General features: G+C 39.7%; 1 protein-coding gene across 3 annotated transcripts in view; it reads right to left on the reverse strand.

The window, feature by feature from the left end:
- LOC113014360 (TBC1 domain family member 20) overlaps window positions 1-18060 on the reverse strand; it is a 33464-nt gene extending 15404 nt beyond the window's left edge. The window contains exons 1-11 of one of the 3 annotated variants that reach the window (XM_026155822.1): window positions 17942-18055; window positions 17767-17841; window positions 16976-17030; window positions 15004-15134; window positions 14781-14879; window positions 14232-14418; window positions 14042-14143; window positions 11425-11566; window positions 10444-10628; window positions 9450-9559; window positions 6130-7924 (exon numbers count right to left, since the gene is read on the reverse strand). In XM_026155822.1, the coding sequence (XP_026011607.1) occupies window positions 7758-7924; window positions 9450-9559; window positions 10444-10628; window positions 11425-11566; window positions 14042-14143; window positions 14232-14418; window positions 14781-14879; window positions 15004-15134; window positions 16976-17030; window positions 17767-17836 (1248 nt within the window). In that variant the 5' untranslated portion in view covers window positions 17837-17841; window positions 17942-18055 and the 3' untranslated portion in view covers window positions 6130-7757. Of the gene's footprint in view, window positions 1-6129; window positions 7925-9449; window positions 9560-10443; window positions 10629-11424; window positions 11567-14041; window positions 14144-14231; window positions 14419-14780; window positions 14880-15003; window positions 15135-16975; window positions 17031-17766; window positions 17842-17941 lie in introns of those variants that run through there. The other 2 variants (XM_026155823.1, XM_026155824.1) reach the window with 2 other exon arrangements.
- Window positions 18061-18134: the final 74 nt, after the last annotated feature.

The raw sequence follows: 18134 nt of genomic DNA on the forward strand, positions 1-18134 counted from the left end.
GACATATGACAAGGTCATAAATACATTAAAGTGTTCCCCGGGCAACCGGAGTCTGAAAGAGATTGGTTGCCAATCAACTGTAAAGCGATATCCAGGTACATCGCTTCCTACATCCGATTTCAAAGCACCAAATTAGCAGTGGCCTAAATACTTAGCTGGATACTTCAAGCGTGGACTTCACTGTCCAGAAATGCTGGGTGGCGTTACTGTGACTACATCACACTTTTACAGTCTATAATAATGTGTTAGCAAGATTAGAGACAAATGACCAACCTGAAGTGTTTTGAACTTGGTGTCTTACTGAGATATTAGTAGATCTTGTCTACCAGCCTTAGCACAGAGAGTCACCCTTTGTGAGAGCCCATCGAGCTTTTGACTTTCAAAAAAGTAAGAATTTTGGCGTCAATGCTAACTGCGAACTGCTAATTAGAATATTATGACTGACTAAAAATTAAATGTCTTCAATCTGTCACAAATTAACCTCCCTATTCAAGTTCCCTCTGGGTAAAGACCAGAGACTTTACTGTGATACATTTCATTTAATCTGGGCTTATCTTTAAATACTGTGATCATCACAAATGGCACTTTTCTCGAGATAATACTCACTGATTTTTATGCCTTTTTTTAACTTAAAAAAAAAAATACACACTCAATTAAAGATTTGGGACGGTTCCAGGGTTACAAACCACAGCGACGTGATTAAAGTGTTGGTAAAACAGGCAACACAGACTTTTTTTTAATGTTTGTTTGTTTGCAAAACTAAATCCACTGAATGAATTAAAATAAAACTCGTTTTGTCATGGCTCAGTGAAAGTGGAGGTGCTGCTGCTCCTGTTATCGCCGGCGCTAAAGCCATATGTGTGTGTGTGTGTGTGTGTGTGTGTGTGTGTGTGTGTGTGTGTGTGTGTGTGTGTGTGTCACCAGGGAGAGGAAAAAGGGGGGAAAAAATAAAAAATAAAAAAATCTGACAAACCCCTGGAGCAGCTGTTGTCCCAAATGTGCACAATGTTTAGCACACATGCACACACATTTTATTTTTCTTGCACTGACACTGTCCTTACTAACCTCACAGTTCTCAAACAGAAACACATGCACACATACTGTTGCTTGGTCTTTATTTACCAATAAGATCAGATGTGAAAAGTTTCAGTGGTCCTGAGGGTGGCTGGCTATCAGCTGACACGGCGCTTCATGGAAAAATTTCTGTCTGTGTGGGCTTAGGGGTCTTGGTCATCATTTAGTGTTGAAATTAGGGCTGTAACACCTCCAGATTGCTTTGTGAATAAACTCAAACCATCCCTCTCCACATCTGCTCTCAGCACTAATCAGATCCGCACTCACCTCCTTTCACCTCATTAGAAATCTTCAAGGGACTCCCTTTAAATACATATTTCCATGGACCTCCGCTACCTCTCTCTGTTACCTCAAACACGTCCGCCAGATGTCTTTTTCTGCAGTTTTAAATCGCTCTCTCTCCACCATCATCTCATCCCTTGCTCCCTTTTAACCCTCGCCTTTCTGCCTCACCTCATGTTTCTGATTTTGGCCCCCACTCTTAATCCCTGGCTGTTTCCCTAGGGGGGTCAGACAGACAGATGCACAGCGTTGTCTTTTACACACACACACAGACTCATTTCTGACCTCATTTCTCCAAAGAGGGCAGTTTAACAGTTGCTACGAACAGACAACAGCTGCACAGTGCAAACAGAGAAAAGCAGAATAAAAGCAAGACAAGAAAATTAAGCAGCTGATTTCTTAGAAGTTATTGCCATGCATTAAGGCTGAAATCTGTTTTCATTCTTCCTATCATGGAAAAACAGGATTAAAAGCAGCCACAATCATCACATTTGGCAGGCTTTGACAAGGGAATACAAGATATTTTTGCTCCAGGGAATGTCCAGTTGTCAACATACATTTCAGCCAGTCATCATATTTTCTATGATTATAATACAGATACAACTGGCTGCTTTGATTGACAGCTGTGGCCACACAGGCAGCTGTGCAGAGAGCCAGGAGCTGTCTGCTAGACCTCACCTCCACTAATTTGAGCCACAGAACTGGACATCTGTATCATTTTTGTGCTGTTTGTGCCTTATGGCACACCACCGTATATTGGTGTGCTGCAATGACACAGGCTATAGATGTAGCTTTCAAATTAAGCTTGCTGTCACTAGCTGATATCTTAGCACTCCACCCTTCAACCCACATATTTATTTCACTTATCCAATTCAAGGTTTTCACTGCGATTGACCAGGATGAACGAGATTAGAAATGATCCGCTGAAGTGAGGCCTAAAAATGAGAAGAAGAATCATACAATTCAGGGATGCTGCTGGCTTAAAGACTTTCCTAGCTGTCACAGGGCGAGAAGGTTGGTACACCCTGGACAAGTTGCCATCTATTGCAGAGCTAACATGGATATAGACAATCATCAACACTCTCATTGACCTACGGCCAATTTAGAATCACCAGTTAACCTAATGTGCATATCTTTGGACTGTGGGAGGAATCCAGGAATCCAGTGCCGCCAACTCCACCCTCTGGTCAAAATACCATAACGTCTGGTTCTTTAAAAACACAATGGCAACACCACAAACCAGTGGTGTAACCAGTGAATAATGTGCGTTTAAAAACATCATGCAATTACAGATTTGCGGAGAAATTGACACAACTGAGTACACTTAGCACATCAATTAAAAATACTAGCACAAAAATCTGAGATACAGTTTCCCCTCCCTGCAAATAATTTGCGGCAAAAACTCCAACAATATGTTCACAGAAATTCAGAAAGTAATTGAACTCTTGTTCCAAGCAATGTCTTTATTTTGTTCATAGCAATGTCACAATCTTAAGCAATGACCAACAGCTTCTCAGAAAGATAGTAACAATAGCAACAAAGTGCTCCTCGTTGTCTGTAAAGTCTGACAAAAGCCCGACAGAAGTTTTTTGTCACTTTCTTCCAGAGCACGAATAAACTTTCACTTTGGTGCTCTAAATATTTTATCTTTGTCATTTATTCACTGCTCTGCTCTATTTATATGTGAACCACAGATCAGTACAAAGTAAAAGAATTGTTCAAAGATAGTTTGTAACATTCATCAGAAATGTGCATTAAAATGCTCATGAACTCTGTGTTAACATACAGCTAAAGCATCTTTTTCAGGAAATTTGCAGACCTCGGAGAGAGAAGCGAACAGTCATAAATTCACTGGAAGCTTAAAGTTGGTTTTTTTATAACAAGACACTTAATTCATAATCTGGCATGAAAAAGAGTTTCTTGATTTTTCTGTTATTTTTCTGTTTGCTGAGGTGTTTGTTCTGCATTGATTTTCACTTGTTTTCATAATCAACATAGAAACTAATCATATCTGGCCAGATTGGTTCTTGAAATGAACCTTCAGAGGGATTTTGTTTAGCTACTACTAGGTGGAGTGAAAAACAGCTTCAAAATGCATGCAGGTCTCAGTTGTGAACTCAAGGGAAATGCAAGGAAAACAAGACACTGCAACTGAAAAGCAATAAAATAAAAGGCAAATAAATAAATAAATAAAATTGTAACTGTTCAAGAAAGCTGATCAATAAAGTAAGTGTATGCACTACATGAAATTAATTTACTGCGAGGGCTCTATTTTCTGTTTGCTTCTATTGAAATAAAAGTATTTAATGGTGTTTATTTATGAATTTAAATGAGCCTGAAACCTCCTTCGTCTTTCTTTTGACTGATCTCACTCAGACCCAGAAACAGGCTTCAATCATTTTTTTAGGCATGTGCCAAACTGAGACTGGGCAGGTGTTGGTGTGGGTGTTTTTGAAGTTTAACATGATTGCAAGGGGGGGGGGGGGGGGGGGGGGGAAGAAAGAAAGACAAGGAGAAAGTATCTTAGCACGCCAAAAGCCAGGGGCAAGAATTAAATCCTCATTAGGATCTGGGCAGCACTACCACTCACCTTGTGTGTTCATGTGTGTATACATGGCACAAAATAGAACCACACAGTAACGTCAAACACAATCGTCAAAGTGTTTTTCTCAGCATATTAAAACCAAGCAGCACTTTATGAATAAGCAAAAACCAAAAAATATTTTCTGAATACATATTTATATAAATCATGTGTCAAAGCATCATAGATACACAGCGACACACAACCACTTTAAAAGTACAGCCAGTGGTAACAGACATTACTGCATTTAGGTCAACAGTAAATGTTCCTTTTCTATATATTACTCTGAAAAGTTTAAAGTTACACTATATGGACTAAAGTATTGAACCACACGTCTAAATTTTTGAATTCAAGATGTTTTCAGCCGCATTGTGTATAACAGCGAGCACCTAGCCATGCAAAACATTTATGAAAAATGCACTGTTCAACAAAAGCTCACTGAATTAGATGGAGGCCTACAATATTTCTCAATTTCCTGGCATGGTTCAGGCTTTCCTGGGTAAACATCGGCAGAAAAACTGCGCACCGGGAGTTTCACCTCATGGGTTTTTAAGGATGAGCAGCTCCTGTGGGTGTAAAGTATAGCTGGCAGTATACTTAAGTCCATATGGTGTATTTCTCTATGTGAACACTGAGAGCACTCTCATTTCTGTCCAAGCACAGTGACTTCCTATGGTGCCTCGGTGAACGCTTCTAACCTTCAATGAATTACAACTTGTAGAAACGAATTAAGCAAACATGTTTTGTGTGAGTTCCAGAGGTGCAGGTGGGCAGATTTCAGATGGAGCCAGAAATCGATCTCGTTTCCAGTCTTCATGCTAAGCTGCCTACAGTTGTCCAAAGTAGTATGTTCATCAAACTCTCAGCGAGGAAGCAAAATGTCAGTTCATTCCTTTCACTCCTAAACTGACTCATGATAACTGACACAAAGCAGCTTTTAAATCTAAGTCACTATGACCTGCACAGATATAAACCCAAACTGCTGTAAACCGCAAACCCTTATTAACCATTTAAGCCATTCCTCTTATTTGGTTATATTAAACACATATTCATACAACCCTGTCATTATTTAATATCATATCTAAATAAATAGCCAATCAGATTGTTGCTCGTAAAATAAACAATTTGACAGTTAATGAGGCACAGAATGAAACAAAACATTAATAGATAAAAACACAGACGACCCAAACATTTTTAAAAGAAACAAAACTGGCCTGCAACTAAAGCTAACATTTCCCATTTCTCGCTTTTTGCACAAGTGCACATTTAATGCATTTATACTGGACAATCAAATGTACAGCTCAGGATTACCGACTGACTTGCAGACCCAGTCAACAGTTTGTGGGGTATTTTCCTCTGATTTATTCTTTTTTTAAATATATAAATATATATATATATATATATATATATATATATACATACATATATATATATATATATATATATATATATATATATATATATATATATATATATATATATATATATATATATATATATATATATATATATATATATACATACATATATATATATATATATATATATATATACATATATATACACATATATATACATACATGGAACGCCATAACCAAGTGGCCGGCATAGTGTACAGGAACATCTGTGCCGAGTATAACCTGGAAGTCCCGAGGTCAAAATGGGAGATGCCCCCAAGGGTGGTGGAGAATGACCGAGCTAAGATCCTGTGGGACTTCCAGATACAGACGGACAAAATGGTGGTGGCTAACCAACCGGACATAGTGGTGGTAGACAAACAGAAGAAGACGGCCGTAGTGATCGATGTAGCGGTTCCCAATGACAGCAATATCAGGAAGAAGGAACACGAGAAGCTGGAGAAATACCAAGGGCTCAGAGAAGAGCTCGAGAGGATGTGGAGGGTGAAGGTAACGGTGGTCCCCGTGGTAATCGGAGCACTAGGTGCGGTGACTCCCAAGCTAGGCGAGTGGCTCCAGCAGATCCCGGGAACAACATCGGAGATCTCTGTCCAGAAGAGCGCAGTCCTGGGAACAGCTAAGATACTGCGCAGGACCCTCAAGCTCCCAGGCCTCTGGTAGAGGACCCGAGCTTGAAGGATAAACCGCCCGCAGGGGCGTGCTGGGTGTTTTTTATATATATATATATATATATATATATATATATATATATATATATATATATATATATATATATATATATATATATATATATATAATTAACTTATCTCACCGTGATGAATGCTTGGGGCTCAGAAGCTCTAATTTACTACAGTGAAACTGTAGACACAACTGATTGTGCACGGCTGACTTCACACGCAGAAGAAATCAACAGGGCAGACTGCACGGCGAGCTGTGCAAACATGTGATACATTCATATCTGATGACAGAGGAAGCAGCGGGGATAGGCTGGGTGGCTGGGGAGTGTTGTGACTTCAGCGAAGCTTCGGTACATGCTTGTAAAAGCTGATTAATTATTCATTATTTAAGTCTAACAGAGAGCATGCATCGCTGTTTGGAAGGAAACCCCTCACACACCCACGCGTGTACCTCAGGTGGAAGTGGCCTCTATTATTAATATTCGCTTTTCAGGCTATGAAACTCTGTGATTAGCTTTGGCATTAACAGCATCTAAGTATGTGTGTTGCTATTCGGGGAGATGCACAAACAAATATATTTACGTAAAAATCTTTCAGTTACAGAAATTGTTCAAATTGTCCACTGATTAAAGCTAAACAGTCATTTTTAAGCTGCAGAAAGATGAAGATGAGGTATTTTTGCTCTAGTGATGGCTGTTCGGGGTGGATGTCAGCGCAAACCTGCTAAATATTTTAGGAATGTAAAAGTACTGGTTTCTTCCCCATATTCACTCAGTGCGGTGGGCAGCAAGCAGCAGCAAAACTGCAACTGAAAACATAAAAAAACTGCTTCAATACCTCCTGCTAAATGATTTTCCAAAAAGTATCACTGCTTGCATAAAGCGACCCTTGTTACTGAGTGCAACATTCATATTTTGATAGCGCAAAAGCTCATTTGGTGTGTCACGCTCTACTGTAAATTTAACTGGCTGCCACCTGGAGTAAAGCAATTAATACAAGGCTCACAAGAAAAATCTCCACCTCCATCGCTCCATCTTTCTCTTTCACTTCCCTTCTTTGCTAGTAACTAGAAGCTTTTAGCAGAAAACGCCGCTCTTTAATAATTTGTACTCATGTGTCACTGTGCTGGCTTTGGGCACTTTTGGCTCTCAGATATTGCTGCTGATCTAAAAAGCAAATGAAACACTTTAACAGAAATACACAAACCGGGCAGGACGAACTAAAAACAAGTATCAGCAAAATAGTCAGCTGACAAGAAATAGATAGCAGCAGCCTGAAACAGCAAAAATGTGTTAGTGTTTCACGTGCACGGACGGATCCTTATGTAAAGGGCCGCTGACAGGGGGACATGCATAATCCCCTCCTATATAGGAGCAAGTCGCCCAGACTGTAAGAGCCACAAAATGACAACTAACCCTTTTGCTTTGCACCCATTTGTGACCTTCATCTCTTTGTCACCGGTTTGGCTTTCTACTTCAGGTATCCTGCTCACACACACACACACACACACGTGTACAAGGATCCTGAGGCTGAATTATAGGAAAACAAGCAGCATGCTTGTTCAACGTGGTTTAGTGGCAACAACCTGTTTGGCACCAATATTGTTCCTCCTCATTTTCTTCACCATCTCAAGATAAGCTTCAAGTTTGTAAAAATGTGCACCTATACTGCATGTGTCAGTGTTCTTGCTGAATAGTCTGTATTCCCACCACCGCCACCGCCACGTCAGAACAGTTGAAGTAATGCCTCAGGTCCCCAGTCCATGGCGGTCTGAGCCACAGCGAACACGGCTGCCCCGAGTGTCGCGGACAGCCCCCACACTGCCATCTTCACCATCCTGTTTCCCCTCCTCCACAGCTGGCCTCGGTCCCCGGGCAACGCAGCTTCCAGGCCTGCGTGTCAGGAGGTTGCGAGCACAGAATAAGGAGGAGCACAAAAACTGCAATATTTCGGTTTTGTAAAATTTAGAAAGGAGCTGCTTCAGTCTTATGATTATTTTGGATGCTGTAGTTTGACTTTTTTTTTTACTACTATTTTAAATATTAGGTTCACCCTTCAGCACTAACAAACAGACTACATCTTCTAAAAATGTCCATGGAGTTAAATCAACACAAATCAAAAAACACTTTAAGCGAAAATTGAATATTTTAAGCTTCGTGGAGGTTTCCTGCCAGGCTGCATTAATAGTGCATTATTTAACATTTAAACACAGACCTCGTGTGTGGAATTTTAAACTTCTCAGTTTTGTTTCATTTTATAAAACTGTTGGGTGGTGGTGATGTCACACGTATTTAACCGTAGATCTCTCTTTAAATTGGCATGTATATAACAACCGCTCTGGGAATTCAATGTTCTGAGCGGCAAATTTAACCGAACAAAGGTAAAACAGCTTTTCTATACATTTGCAGTGCCAACCACAGCTAGAGGTGGCTGTGTTAAAGAGTGATTAAACACAGACATGAAGTCAGTTTTTATTGGCACCTCTGGGTGAAAGTTTCAAGTGTTTTGCATCTATAGTTATGCAGCACAATCCTATAACACTGCACCAAAATGGAAAGCCAGTGTTAATAAACAGACTGACTTCTGACTTTTTTTTGCCTTTTCCATCACTCCCAGTGTGTCTATCCACCATTTTTGTTGAATCCTTTGTGGCTGCAATTTGAATCAATTAAAAACGGCAAATACTAAAGAAAGGCAATCCCACCCCCCAAGATTTCAAACACATGGTATATCTTTGATCAATGAAATCAGCTAAAATTGGACTTGAGTTACAATAGTGTTGTAAAACCACTGCTTACAAGGTGAAGGACGATTTTTCATAGTTAATGAGAGGCAGAGAAGAAGGTTCTATAGATCGGCCCTCTGTGTGTCCGTTATGCATTTCATCTCACTTGTAATTGAATTTTGATGAAACTATGGGGAATTGTGTAAATAAGCTTTAATATTACTCTGCTTAGTCTGAGGGGAATGATACAACATGTTTGTGATTGCGTGTTCATCTTATACAAGCTGCTAAAAACCTACGGGAATAATGCATCTTTTTGTTCTGTTCTGCCATATTCAAATTTGCACTTGATTGGTCTGATGGGGGTGCTACAGTATTTGTTTACTTGTTATTGATTGGCCCAAAGGGAGGTGCAGAGATTGTGGGCGATGGCATATTTGCTGTTGCCTTGTTTTGAAGAATTGTGTTTACATGAGGTGGAAAAAACAAATGTAACAAACTGAGGATCCAACATCCAACAAATTTTCTTCATACAGTTCCACAGTTGATGATAATATTATTATTATTATTATTATTATTATTATGCCAACTTCAAAGAATTTACTTTTACCATAACCATCTACATGTCTGTACTCTGTATGTGTGAAGACCTCCTTCAGAGTCAGTAATAAGATTACAGAGGCTATTTTTACCATGTCTGGAGGTGGTGGAGCCCTGGGCCTTTGTGAGACGCTGGAGAACAGAGTCCGGCCTCTGGTGGAGGGTGGAGAGCTGAAATGCCTGGAACGTGCTGATGGACCGGCTAAAGAAAGCAGAGGAAGAGAAGGAAAGTAGAGGGAGATTTAGTCAGTGATGGAGAACAGAGGCAGGTCTAAGGTGAAGCATGGATAACTGGAATGATGTGAAAAGATGGTCTGATGAATAAAGTGATGGAAAAAGACAGGCGAGGAAGTGAGTGGTAGACAATTTCAGAGAACTGCTAACTCAATATCTCATGTGTATAGGAAGCTCAGAGGGTAATGTATGGTGAGACAGTATCTTTCAGTGTGTCAGTCAAGGCCTTGTGTCACTTCATGCCCTAAACAATGACTGTATGAGCCACACCGAAGGACACTGACAGGCAGAAAGCGACTGATGGCTGAGGATACACACTGAAAAGGAGACTGTTATCATGCCTCTAAGACTACCCCCTAAAAAGTTTAAAAATGTGAAAAATGGTCACACAGAATCTCACACACTCACACACACACACACACACACACACACACACACACACACACACACACACACACACACACACACACTAAATGTCCTGTGTGTGTTAGCAGCACCACCGAGCCAGTCACGATGTGCTTATTGAGCATCAACTCTCAGTTGTTGAAGGAATGACATTACATTACATGCATTTTCTGCATTTATTAAATATTCAAATAAATTCTATTTTATTTACAAAGCACCAAATAACAACAACAGTTACTTCAAGGGGCTTTACCATATTGTAAGATAGAAACTCTAAAATAATACAGAGTTTAGATGACCCCCTATGAACAAGCACTTGGCGACAGTGGGAAGGAAAAACTCCCTTTACACAGGAAGAAACCTCCTGCAGAACCTGGCTTAGGGAGGAGTGGGTTGAGGGGATAGTAATGCCCAATTAACAACTTTATTAAAATGGTGTGCCCTCACCTCTTGCGAGACTGCAGTGCTGCCCGCTTGGCCAGTAATGATGGAGGGTACTTCTCGAACAGGTCCTGTGCCTGGCCAATCAGAAGCTCGTATGGGAGATCCTGGGGGATACGAGAGAGGAGGTGGTGGACCATGGCCATGTCACACTCTGTCTGCTTCACCTCCTTTTCTCTGTGCAACACAATCTGAGGAGAAGAGGAGCAAAGCACCAGTTAAAACTTTTAACCCTAAAGCAGATCACTCTGGGTAACACTTGAATACTAGACTGCATATATAGTACATTAGCTTGCGTTGTTTGTGAGGCGCAGTAAGTGCACTGCAGACAGATAAGCAGATGAAGAGTTAAAGCCCCATGCTGTGCGCTGTACTCTGCCTGGGAGGAAACATGAACTACATTCTGCTTTGTTGTTTCACACACTTCAAACAGAGCTCTCCCTCTGCCCAGCCCCTCTAAACACACTCACACACACACACACAAAAACATCCTCAAGTGCAAACAAGAAGCCACTAATCAAAATGCACAGACTCTACAGTTAAATAACACAAAGGAACAAAAGGACTTGTGTACACTCTCGACATAACATACTTCAGCAGACAGAAACAATCCAGCTGGAAGTAACACGCATGTATGGCATGCAGCAGTTAGTGTGGAGGAGCAGATGAAAAAAGTCAAAATGTTTTCCCTTTGTAATCTGTTTCCGTGTCCTTCCTACTAAAGCTCTCACATCAGTCAGCTCTCTCTGCTCATTCTTTTTCCCTTTCCTCTTTAATCCCTCCCTCTGTACCCCTCTTTCTCATCTGCTCATTAGGAAGTATCTAATTAACTAGTCTGATGACTTCACAGTACTCTGTCTCACTCTGTGTGTGTGTGTGTGTGTGTGTGTGTGTGTGTGTGTGTGTGTGTGTGTGTGTGTGTGTGGCAACATGTATTCACGTGTTCTGGATTACTGACAAAACAACCTCATTGGCTCTCGCCCATACCGTAGCAGCAAGGTAGATGGGCATCAGGGGATGTGAGGCCAGGAAGAAGTCGTACAGTCTCAGGGTATGCTTGAACTCTGAGAGAACATGGCCGTACCATGTGATGAGCCAGGAAAGTGCAAAGATGGTTCCAACCTCCGCTCTAAAGACAAAAGGCACATTTCATCATGTTACCTTATTTTAACATTTCATTTGATTATTTTTTTGTAACCCTGTTTATACATATATCTACGTTCATATTTGCCCTGTTTGATCCTTTCTGAACTATTTTGTATTTATTTATTCTCGGACTTCTCTAGACTGGTTTTGTATCATTCACATTTCAAAATAATCCCCATTTATTTACACTGGGTCTTAGTGCAGCAGATGACCACATTAAAGAGATTTTAATACAAATCCAAGAATAGAAACATTTATGAAACCATAACAGTATATACTGTACAGTGTTGCCTCTGTACACCACCACAGCAGATTTTGATTAAAAAATAGTTAATATGTGATTAATGTTCACACTTTTAGCTGTAATTCAAGAAGTCTTACAGAAAAGTATTTAATCAACTATTTAGACATTGCAGGCATTTTTATAGATCAGAGGCTCAAACGCAACCTGAGAAACTAACATTTTACAAACGGGGACTGAAAGAACATCATCAAATATCCCTGTACTGTTAGACCTTGATTTTATTCCACTTTCTCTGTCTTGAGAAACTTGTCAGCTGCTTTGCAGTTTCCTTTGGACTCTTAAGTAGCATCCATATTTGGCTGAATCTGAGCAGATAATATAGTTCTGTACACTTCAGAATTTATCCTGCTACTTCTATCAGCAGTCACATCATCAATAAACACTAGTGACCTGGTTCCACTGGCATGCATACATGCCAATGTCATAACATTGCCTCCACATGTTTGACAGATGATGAGGTCTGCTTTGGATCATGGGTTGTTTCTTTCCTCCTCCATACTCTTCGCTTCCATAATTCTGATATGAGTTCATATTGGTTTCCTTTTTCCAGAGCTCTTTTAGATGTTTTCTGGCAAAGTCTAATCTGGCCTTTCTGTTCTTAAGTGTAAGCAGTGGTTTGGACGTTTCGTTGACAATGACACACCTACCTCCTGGAGAATGTTCTTGACTTGGTTAGATATTTTGAAGGATATTTTTTGTTTTTGTTTTTTTTTAAACCAAGGAAAGAATTTGTAAAAATCAAGTGTCTTATCTGGTCTTCCGGGCCTTTTGGTGTTGCTAACTTAGACTATGTTTTCCTTCTTTTTAAAGATGGACCAGATTGTTTTCTTGGCCACTTCTTAAGTTTTGGAAGTCAATGAATTATCACCTAAATTTCTATGAAATAACAAGACACATTTGAACCTTTCATTGTTTGGGAAGCCACCCCCCCAAAAAAAAAAAAAATATTCATTTGACCACAATAAAGGTCAGACTTGTTTGCCTGACTCATGCCTTTAAGTCACATTTTAAACATATGGTCAAGTATGAAAAGTGAGAACGTACAATCACTCTTTCTTAATATATGACTGCCCGTTTTAAGTGATCCAATGACACAGGACATGTGGATCAAAACCAGAAAAAAAGAAAACCTCTGGATCTGAGTTGGTCAAAAGCTTTTTTCCCCCCACTCATTGCCTTTAATACATATGTCATAATCCTGAAATCCTGAACACTTGAGATATAAAATACAGAACTGAAAGAAAAGTATGTTTTCTTCAACCTCATATATCCTGCTACTGTGCCTCAAGTAAAATAACAAATTAGAAGTTTCCGATCAATACTGGACAGGAGAACTGAGCGACAAAGAACAAATGCGTGCTAAATAAAGGGACTGACAAATGGAAAGAAGCAGGGACCGATAGAGGGAAGGAGCAAAGGGCAAAGAGCATGTGCGATGGGTTGGGTAGGGATTGAAAATGAAGCAGGAGAGAAAGAAAAATAAAGGTGAGCAAAAGAACAAGTACAGAATAAAAGAGGCAGAGATAAGAAGACAGACAAGGAGAAGAGGAAGCGCACAGCAGAAAGGGTGACTGAAACTTTGAAGTAGGGTGTTGTTTATCCTGCTGTCTTTCTCCAAGTGCAATGTCTTGTTTTTTGTGCTTTTTCTGTTTATGTCAGCATGTATGCAAGTAGACAGGTAGTTTGCAAATATGGAAGTTGCCAGTACAGTATCAATTATGAACAGGCAACAAGACAACAACAAAAAAAAACTGCAGACATGCACACATCAAAAATACTTTAAAGGGCGATTCGATTCATTGATTTGCAAACATTCCCATCCGCAGTCCATCACACATTATCTGCAGCAGCTGGCTATTTCTTGACGTCCTTTGTTTTGTGTTTTAACAAACTGCAAATTGTTCATATATCATTTTTAGGTGAATTCACTAGTAAAATACATTTAACTTTATCTCGCAAATAAGGTTAAATGTGGTGTACACCTTGGCAGGACAGACAGGCTGTTGTACCATTTGATAGCTGAACTCCAACTGCTGATGTGTTTTCAGTAATATTTTAATTCAATTGCAAATACACTAGCCGTTTCTCTCCCTGTAAGCATTATAGGTAAAAACCAACACTGTGGTGCCCTCTAGTGGTCACTACTTTTTGTACCTGATCATGAAGTCATGCAGTTCCAAATCAACCTGCTCCAAAATAGGCATCAGATAGTTTAAAATGTGTTTGGTGCTGTCCATGGTAGGATCCATGAAGTCCCTGCACAGAGAGAAGACTTGCAGAAGTTGGAAAAACATTTTAACTATACATAAAAGTATGAGAATCATCAGGAAATAAAATATCCAACCTGAGGTGATAATTAGACAGTGTGTCCAACAAGGCGATGGCCATTCGTTCCCCAACTACCAGCAGCAGAGTGACGGCCACATCATGGTAGCCTTGGTAGTAGTGCAGCTGAGTGTTACGCTTCAAAACCTCCAGTATGATGTCGATGAGCTGCTCCTGAAGCACTGCTCTCTCCGTGGCTGGCATACCTGCAGAAGAGCAAATGAGCAGTGCATTTATGTAATCCAAAAAGTGACACTAGAAAGTGTTTATTATTGGATTATTAGAGTTCAGAATACAGAATCCAGTGTTTTCTATGGGCCTCATTCTGCTATGTTGCAAGATTTTAAAGGCAAACGTGCTTGCTGACTCTGTAAACAACAGTAGTGCTGTTGAATTTAAAATACAACAACACTCTCAGCTCAAAAAAGTGGGAACTCCTCCTGTGAAGATTAAACTTGGTTTATAAATTACTCACAAGATAACTCCATGTTGCTGTAAGGTCAGGGTTACAGTTTAACAAATGGCACATTGCGCTATGCTGCTATCTTTAGAGATAAAACACACTCACCCACCCACACACACACACCTTTCGGAAAACGCTTCATCGACCTCCTGACATCAAGGACTACTTGGTTGTAGTCTTTGTGGTTCTCCCTCACATCTCGACCTAAAACAAAAGAAATATTTCCCTTATTGTTGCTAGCATTGTTTGCACTAGGAGCACTTAATTTATTACTTATTTATGCAGTTCATCAAACACTAACCACGCATTAAGTTAAGTGTATACTAACCAGGTTTATGTGGTAGCTCATAGACATTTATGTTCAGTAGTTTGGGCCATACTTTTCTCCTTAGCTCATCAGTGAGCAGTCCTCCTTTACTGACTGCCGCTCTCCTCAAGGTCTCAATGTCCACTGGATCACTGTTCATTCAAAAGCCAAAATTAGACAATTTTTATATTACTTACAGTCTGCTCATAGTATCTAAAATTTGTACCTTTGTACCAGTTAGAAACTCCTACCTCTGATTTAAATAAACTAAGAAAACAGCTAATGCATTTTTTGTAGAATTAAAAAATTACTATGTTCAACAGGTCAGCACTATTTATATGTTAATTTAATTTAAATTACTCTCACAGGCTAAAATTTAATTGGAGTCATTTTAAGTAGTTTAATAAAAATTCTTTTAAAAATTACTGCCTGAAGTCTAGAACACATGTGCATGACCAAATATGACTTGGTCATTGAAGAGAATCCCCCCAAAATAATAATAATTCTCTCTTGAGCCGTTTTTGCAGTACCCTTTTGGAATTCCCACCGCTGTCCAATCAGTTTTGCAGAATTTGGCTGAATCTGAGTAGAATGAACCCTGCTGCTTCAATCAAGAGTCTCATCACTATAGACTAGTGCTCCGCGTTCACTGGCAGCCATACATGCCCATACCATAACATAGTAAACACTGTGTTTGACAGATAATGTGGATCATGAGTGGTTTTCTACTTCTCCATACTTAACTCCCCATCATTCTGGCACTAGTTAATCTTATTTTCATCTTTTTTCCAGAACTGTTGCCACTCTTTTAGATGTTCTCTAGAAAAGTCTAATACAATTCTTGAATGAACCAGTAGTTTGGACCTTATTGTAAACCCTCTGCATTTCCATTCATGAAGGTGTCTTTTGATTGAAGACCTTAAGAATGAAACACCTACTTCACAAAGAGAGTGTTCTTGATTTGGCAAGATCTTGTTTTGGCATCATCTTGCCAAGTGAATTCACTGGCTAGTGATGAACCACATGATTTTGATCACTCCTAAAGTTCCTGTGTTCGCTCTCTGATAGGTTTATTTGAGGATTATTCAGACTAATGATGGCCCCTGTCACTTTCATCAACATCAATTTTGGACTTCTAAATTAAATTCAGATGAACAGCTCCTGACTGAACACCTCGATTTAACTCCAGATATTTTATCTGTGTAATTTGTCATGAATTAATGAGGGAGCAGGCTTTGCCTGGCCATGAAAGTGCTAATCAGTCAATTGTCCAATTACTTCTGAGCTGCTGAAAATGAGGGACTAGCTATAAAAACTGCTATAATTTTCAAACAGTTAATGCAATATCTTTGTGAAACCCCTTGAATTACAGCTTAAAGTCAGCACTTCAATCACATCTTGATTGTTTTATTTCAGTTTTAAATTTGAAATTCACTGGGGTGATGTACAGAGGCAACATTAGAAAAAAAATGTATCACTACCCAAAAACGTGTAGACTTAACTGTATAACACATTTTAGGACACAGTTTAAAGGTCCTTATGATTACATCATAATATTCCTGAACACACCAGAGTAATCACCACATGTGCAATCATGTTAGTATAAAAGTTATTGTCTGTTGATAAATTAGTGCCATCTAATTGTGAAATAGTGTATTGGATAAGAAGGTAGAGGGGATTTCTCCAGTGGAAATATGCCTTATGCCCTGGAGTTGTAGAACTATCTGAGGTATTTATTACCATAGAAAATATTGAAAAGAAGATCCACTTTTTAGGCTTCTAAAATGATGAAGAAGATTGTCAGGCTTTTCATGTTCGCTGAAGCAACTATTTTCCTGTTTTATTTCACTCCTAGAACATAATACACAAATCTGGATGTCCCATGACTGGCAGCACATAGCTCAAGAGTGTAAAATTGCTCTTCATCTGCTTAAATGTGCATGTCCAGTTTTTGTGGAGTAAGCACACTCTAGAGACACACTGTGATATTAACCTGATCAAAGCCTGATGGATCTCAGCCAGCTTCTGCTTCCTCCCACAACCTGGCTCTGTAACAAACAGGCAGAGATGGAGGTGTAAGAAAACAAAGTAAAAGCGAGTGGTATGGATGAAACAGAGAGTTGTGCGAGAGCGTCCACAGAGAGAAGAAAGTTAGGGGGGGAAGAAAAATGGATAAGGACAGAGACTTGAGGATCACGTTTAAAAATCACACTATTATGGCTTTGAAGGTAAACCCAAAGATTTATACTTATTTTACTAACCTGCACAGACAAACCAGGTGTTTCTTCATTCATTTCATACTAAAAGACATTGCCTTTTTTAAAAGTCATTTACGCAAGCAAAGCCATTAGGATCAATGATCATAAAGTTATCTAAATGCTATGCTTTAGATTGCAGCCAGTGTGAGTTAAACGCAAAACAAGTATCAGCTTTGCTGGATCGCTGACCAAAAGCACCTTTTCCGTCTCCTCCCTGCCAGACTGTCAGCTGTAAATTTCCAAGCAGTCCAGTCTGCCTGACAGGCTGCCACGCAAGCAGCTAAAGTTTGCCCTCTTGTAAACAAAGCAGCACATTTTAGTTGCTATCACTTGACTGCAGTAATATTAGATTAAATTAGAATTAGCTACATAGTCTAGTCTGGTCTAGTTTTGCTTGCCTGCACGTACAGATGTTATCGAAGCAGCCATCGTAATAAAACGGTATAACTTTAAAATAAGACGTCTTAAGCGACTGAATGTAGTATCTCTTCTTCAAAAACAAAGTCTGTTAGCTGTCATCGCGTACCTCTTGTGAAAGATCCATTCCCATTCACCACAACTCCGCCGTTCTGTTTCTTCCTCTTGAGTCTTTTCATTCCCTCTAAAAGCAGACAACGGAATCTCCGAGTTTACACCGTAACATATGTGAGTTAAAGAATTAAAAATATGTATGTAAACAGGTGAAAAAACACTGAAAATACCTGTCCCAGCGACGAAGCTTCCCTCAACAGCTGTCGCTACTTAACTCAACCGAGCGAGCGTTCTCAGCTACAATGCAATTGGTCAGAAATACCACGTGACCAAACCGACGTATACTATTGGTTTTCCTTTCACTCGCACTGCAACCTGACTTGATCACAGATTTGTAGTCCATACATGTGAGCGACACAGGCA

Source organism: Astatotilapia calliptera, chromosome 22, assembly GCF_900246225.1.
Source record: "Astatotilapia calliptera chromosome 22, fAstCal1.2, whole genome shotgun sequence".
NCBI lineage: Eukaryota > Metazoa > Chordata > Actinopteri > Cichliformes > Cichlidae > Astatotilapia > Astatotilapia calliptera.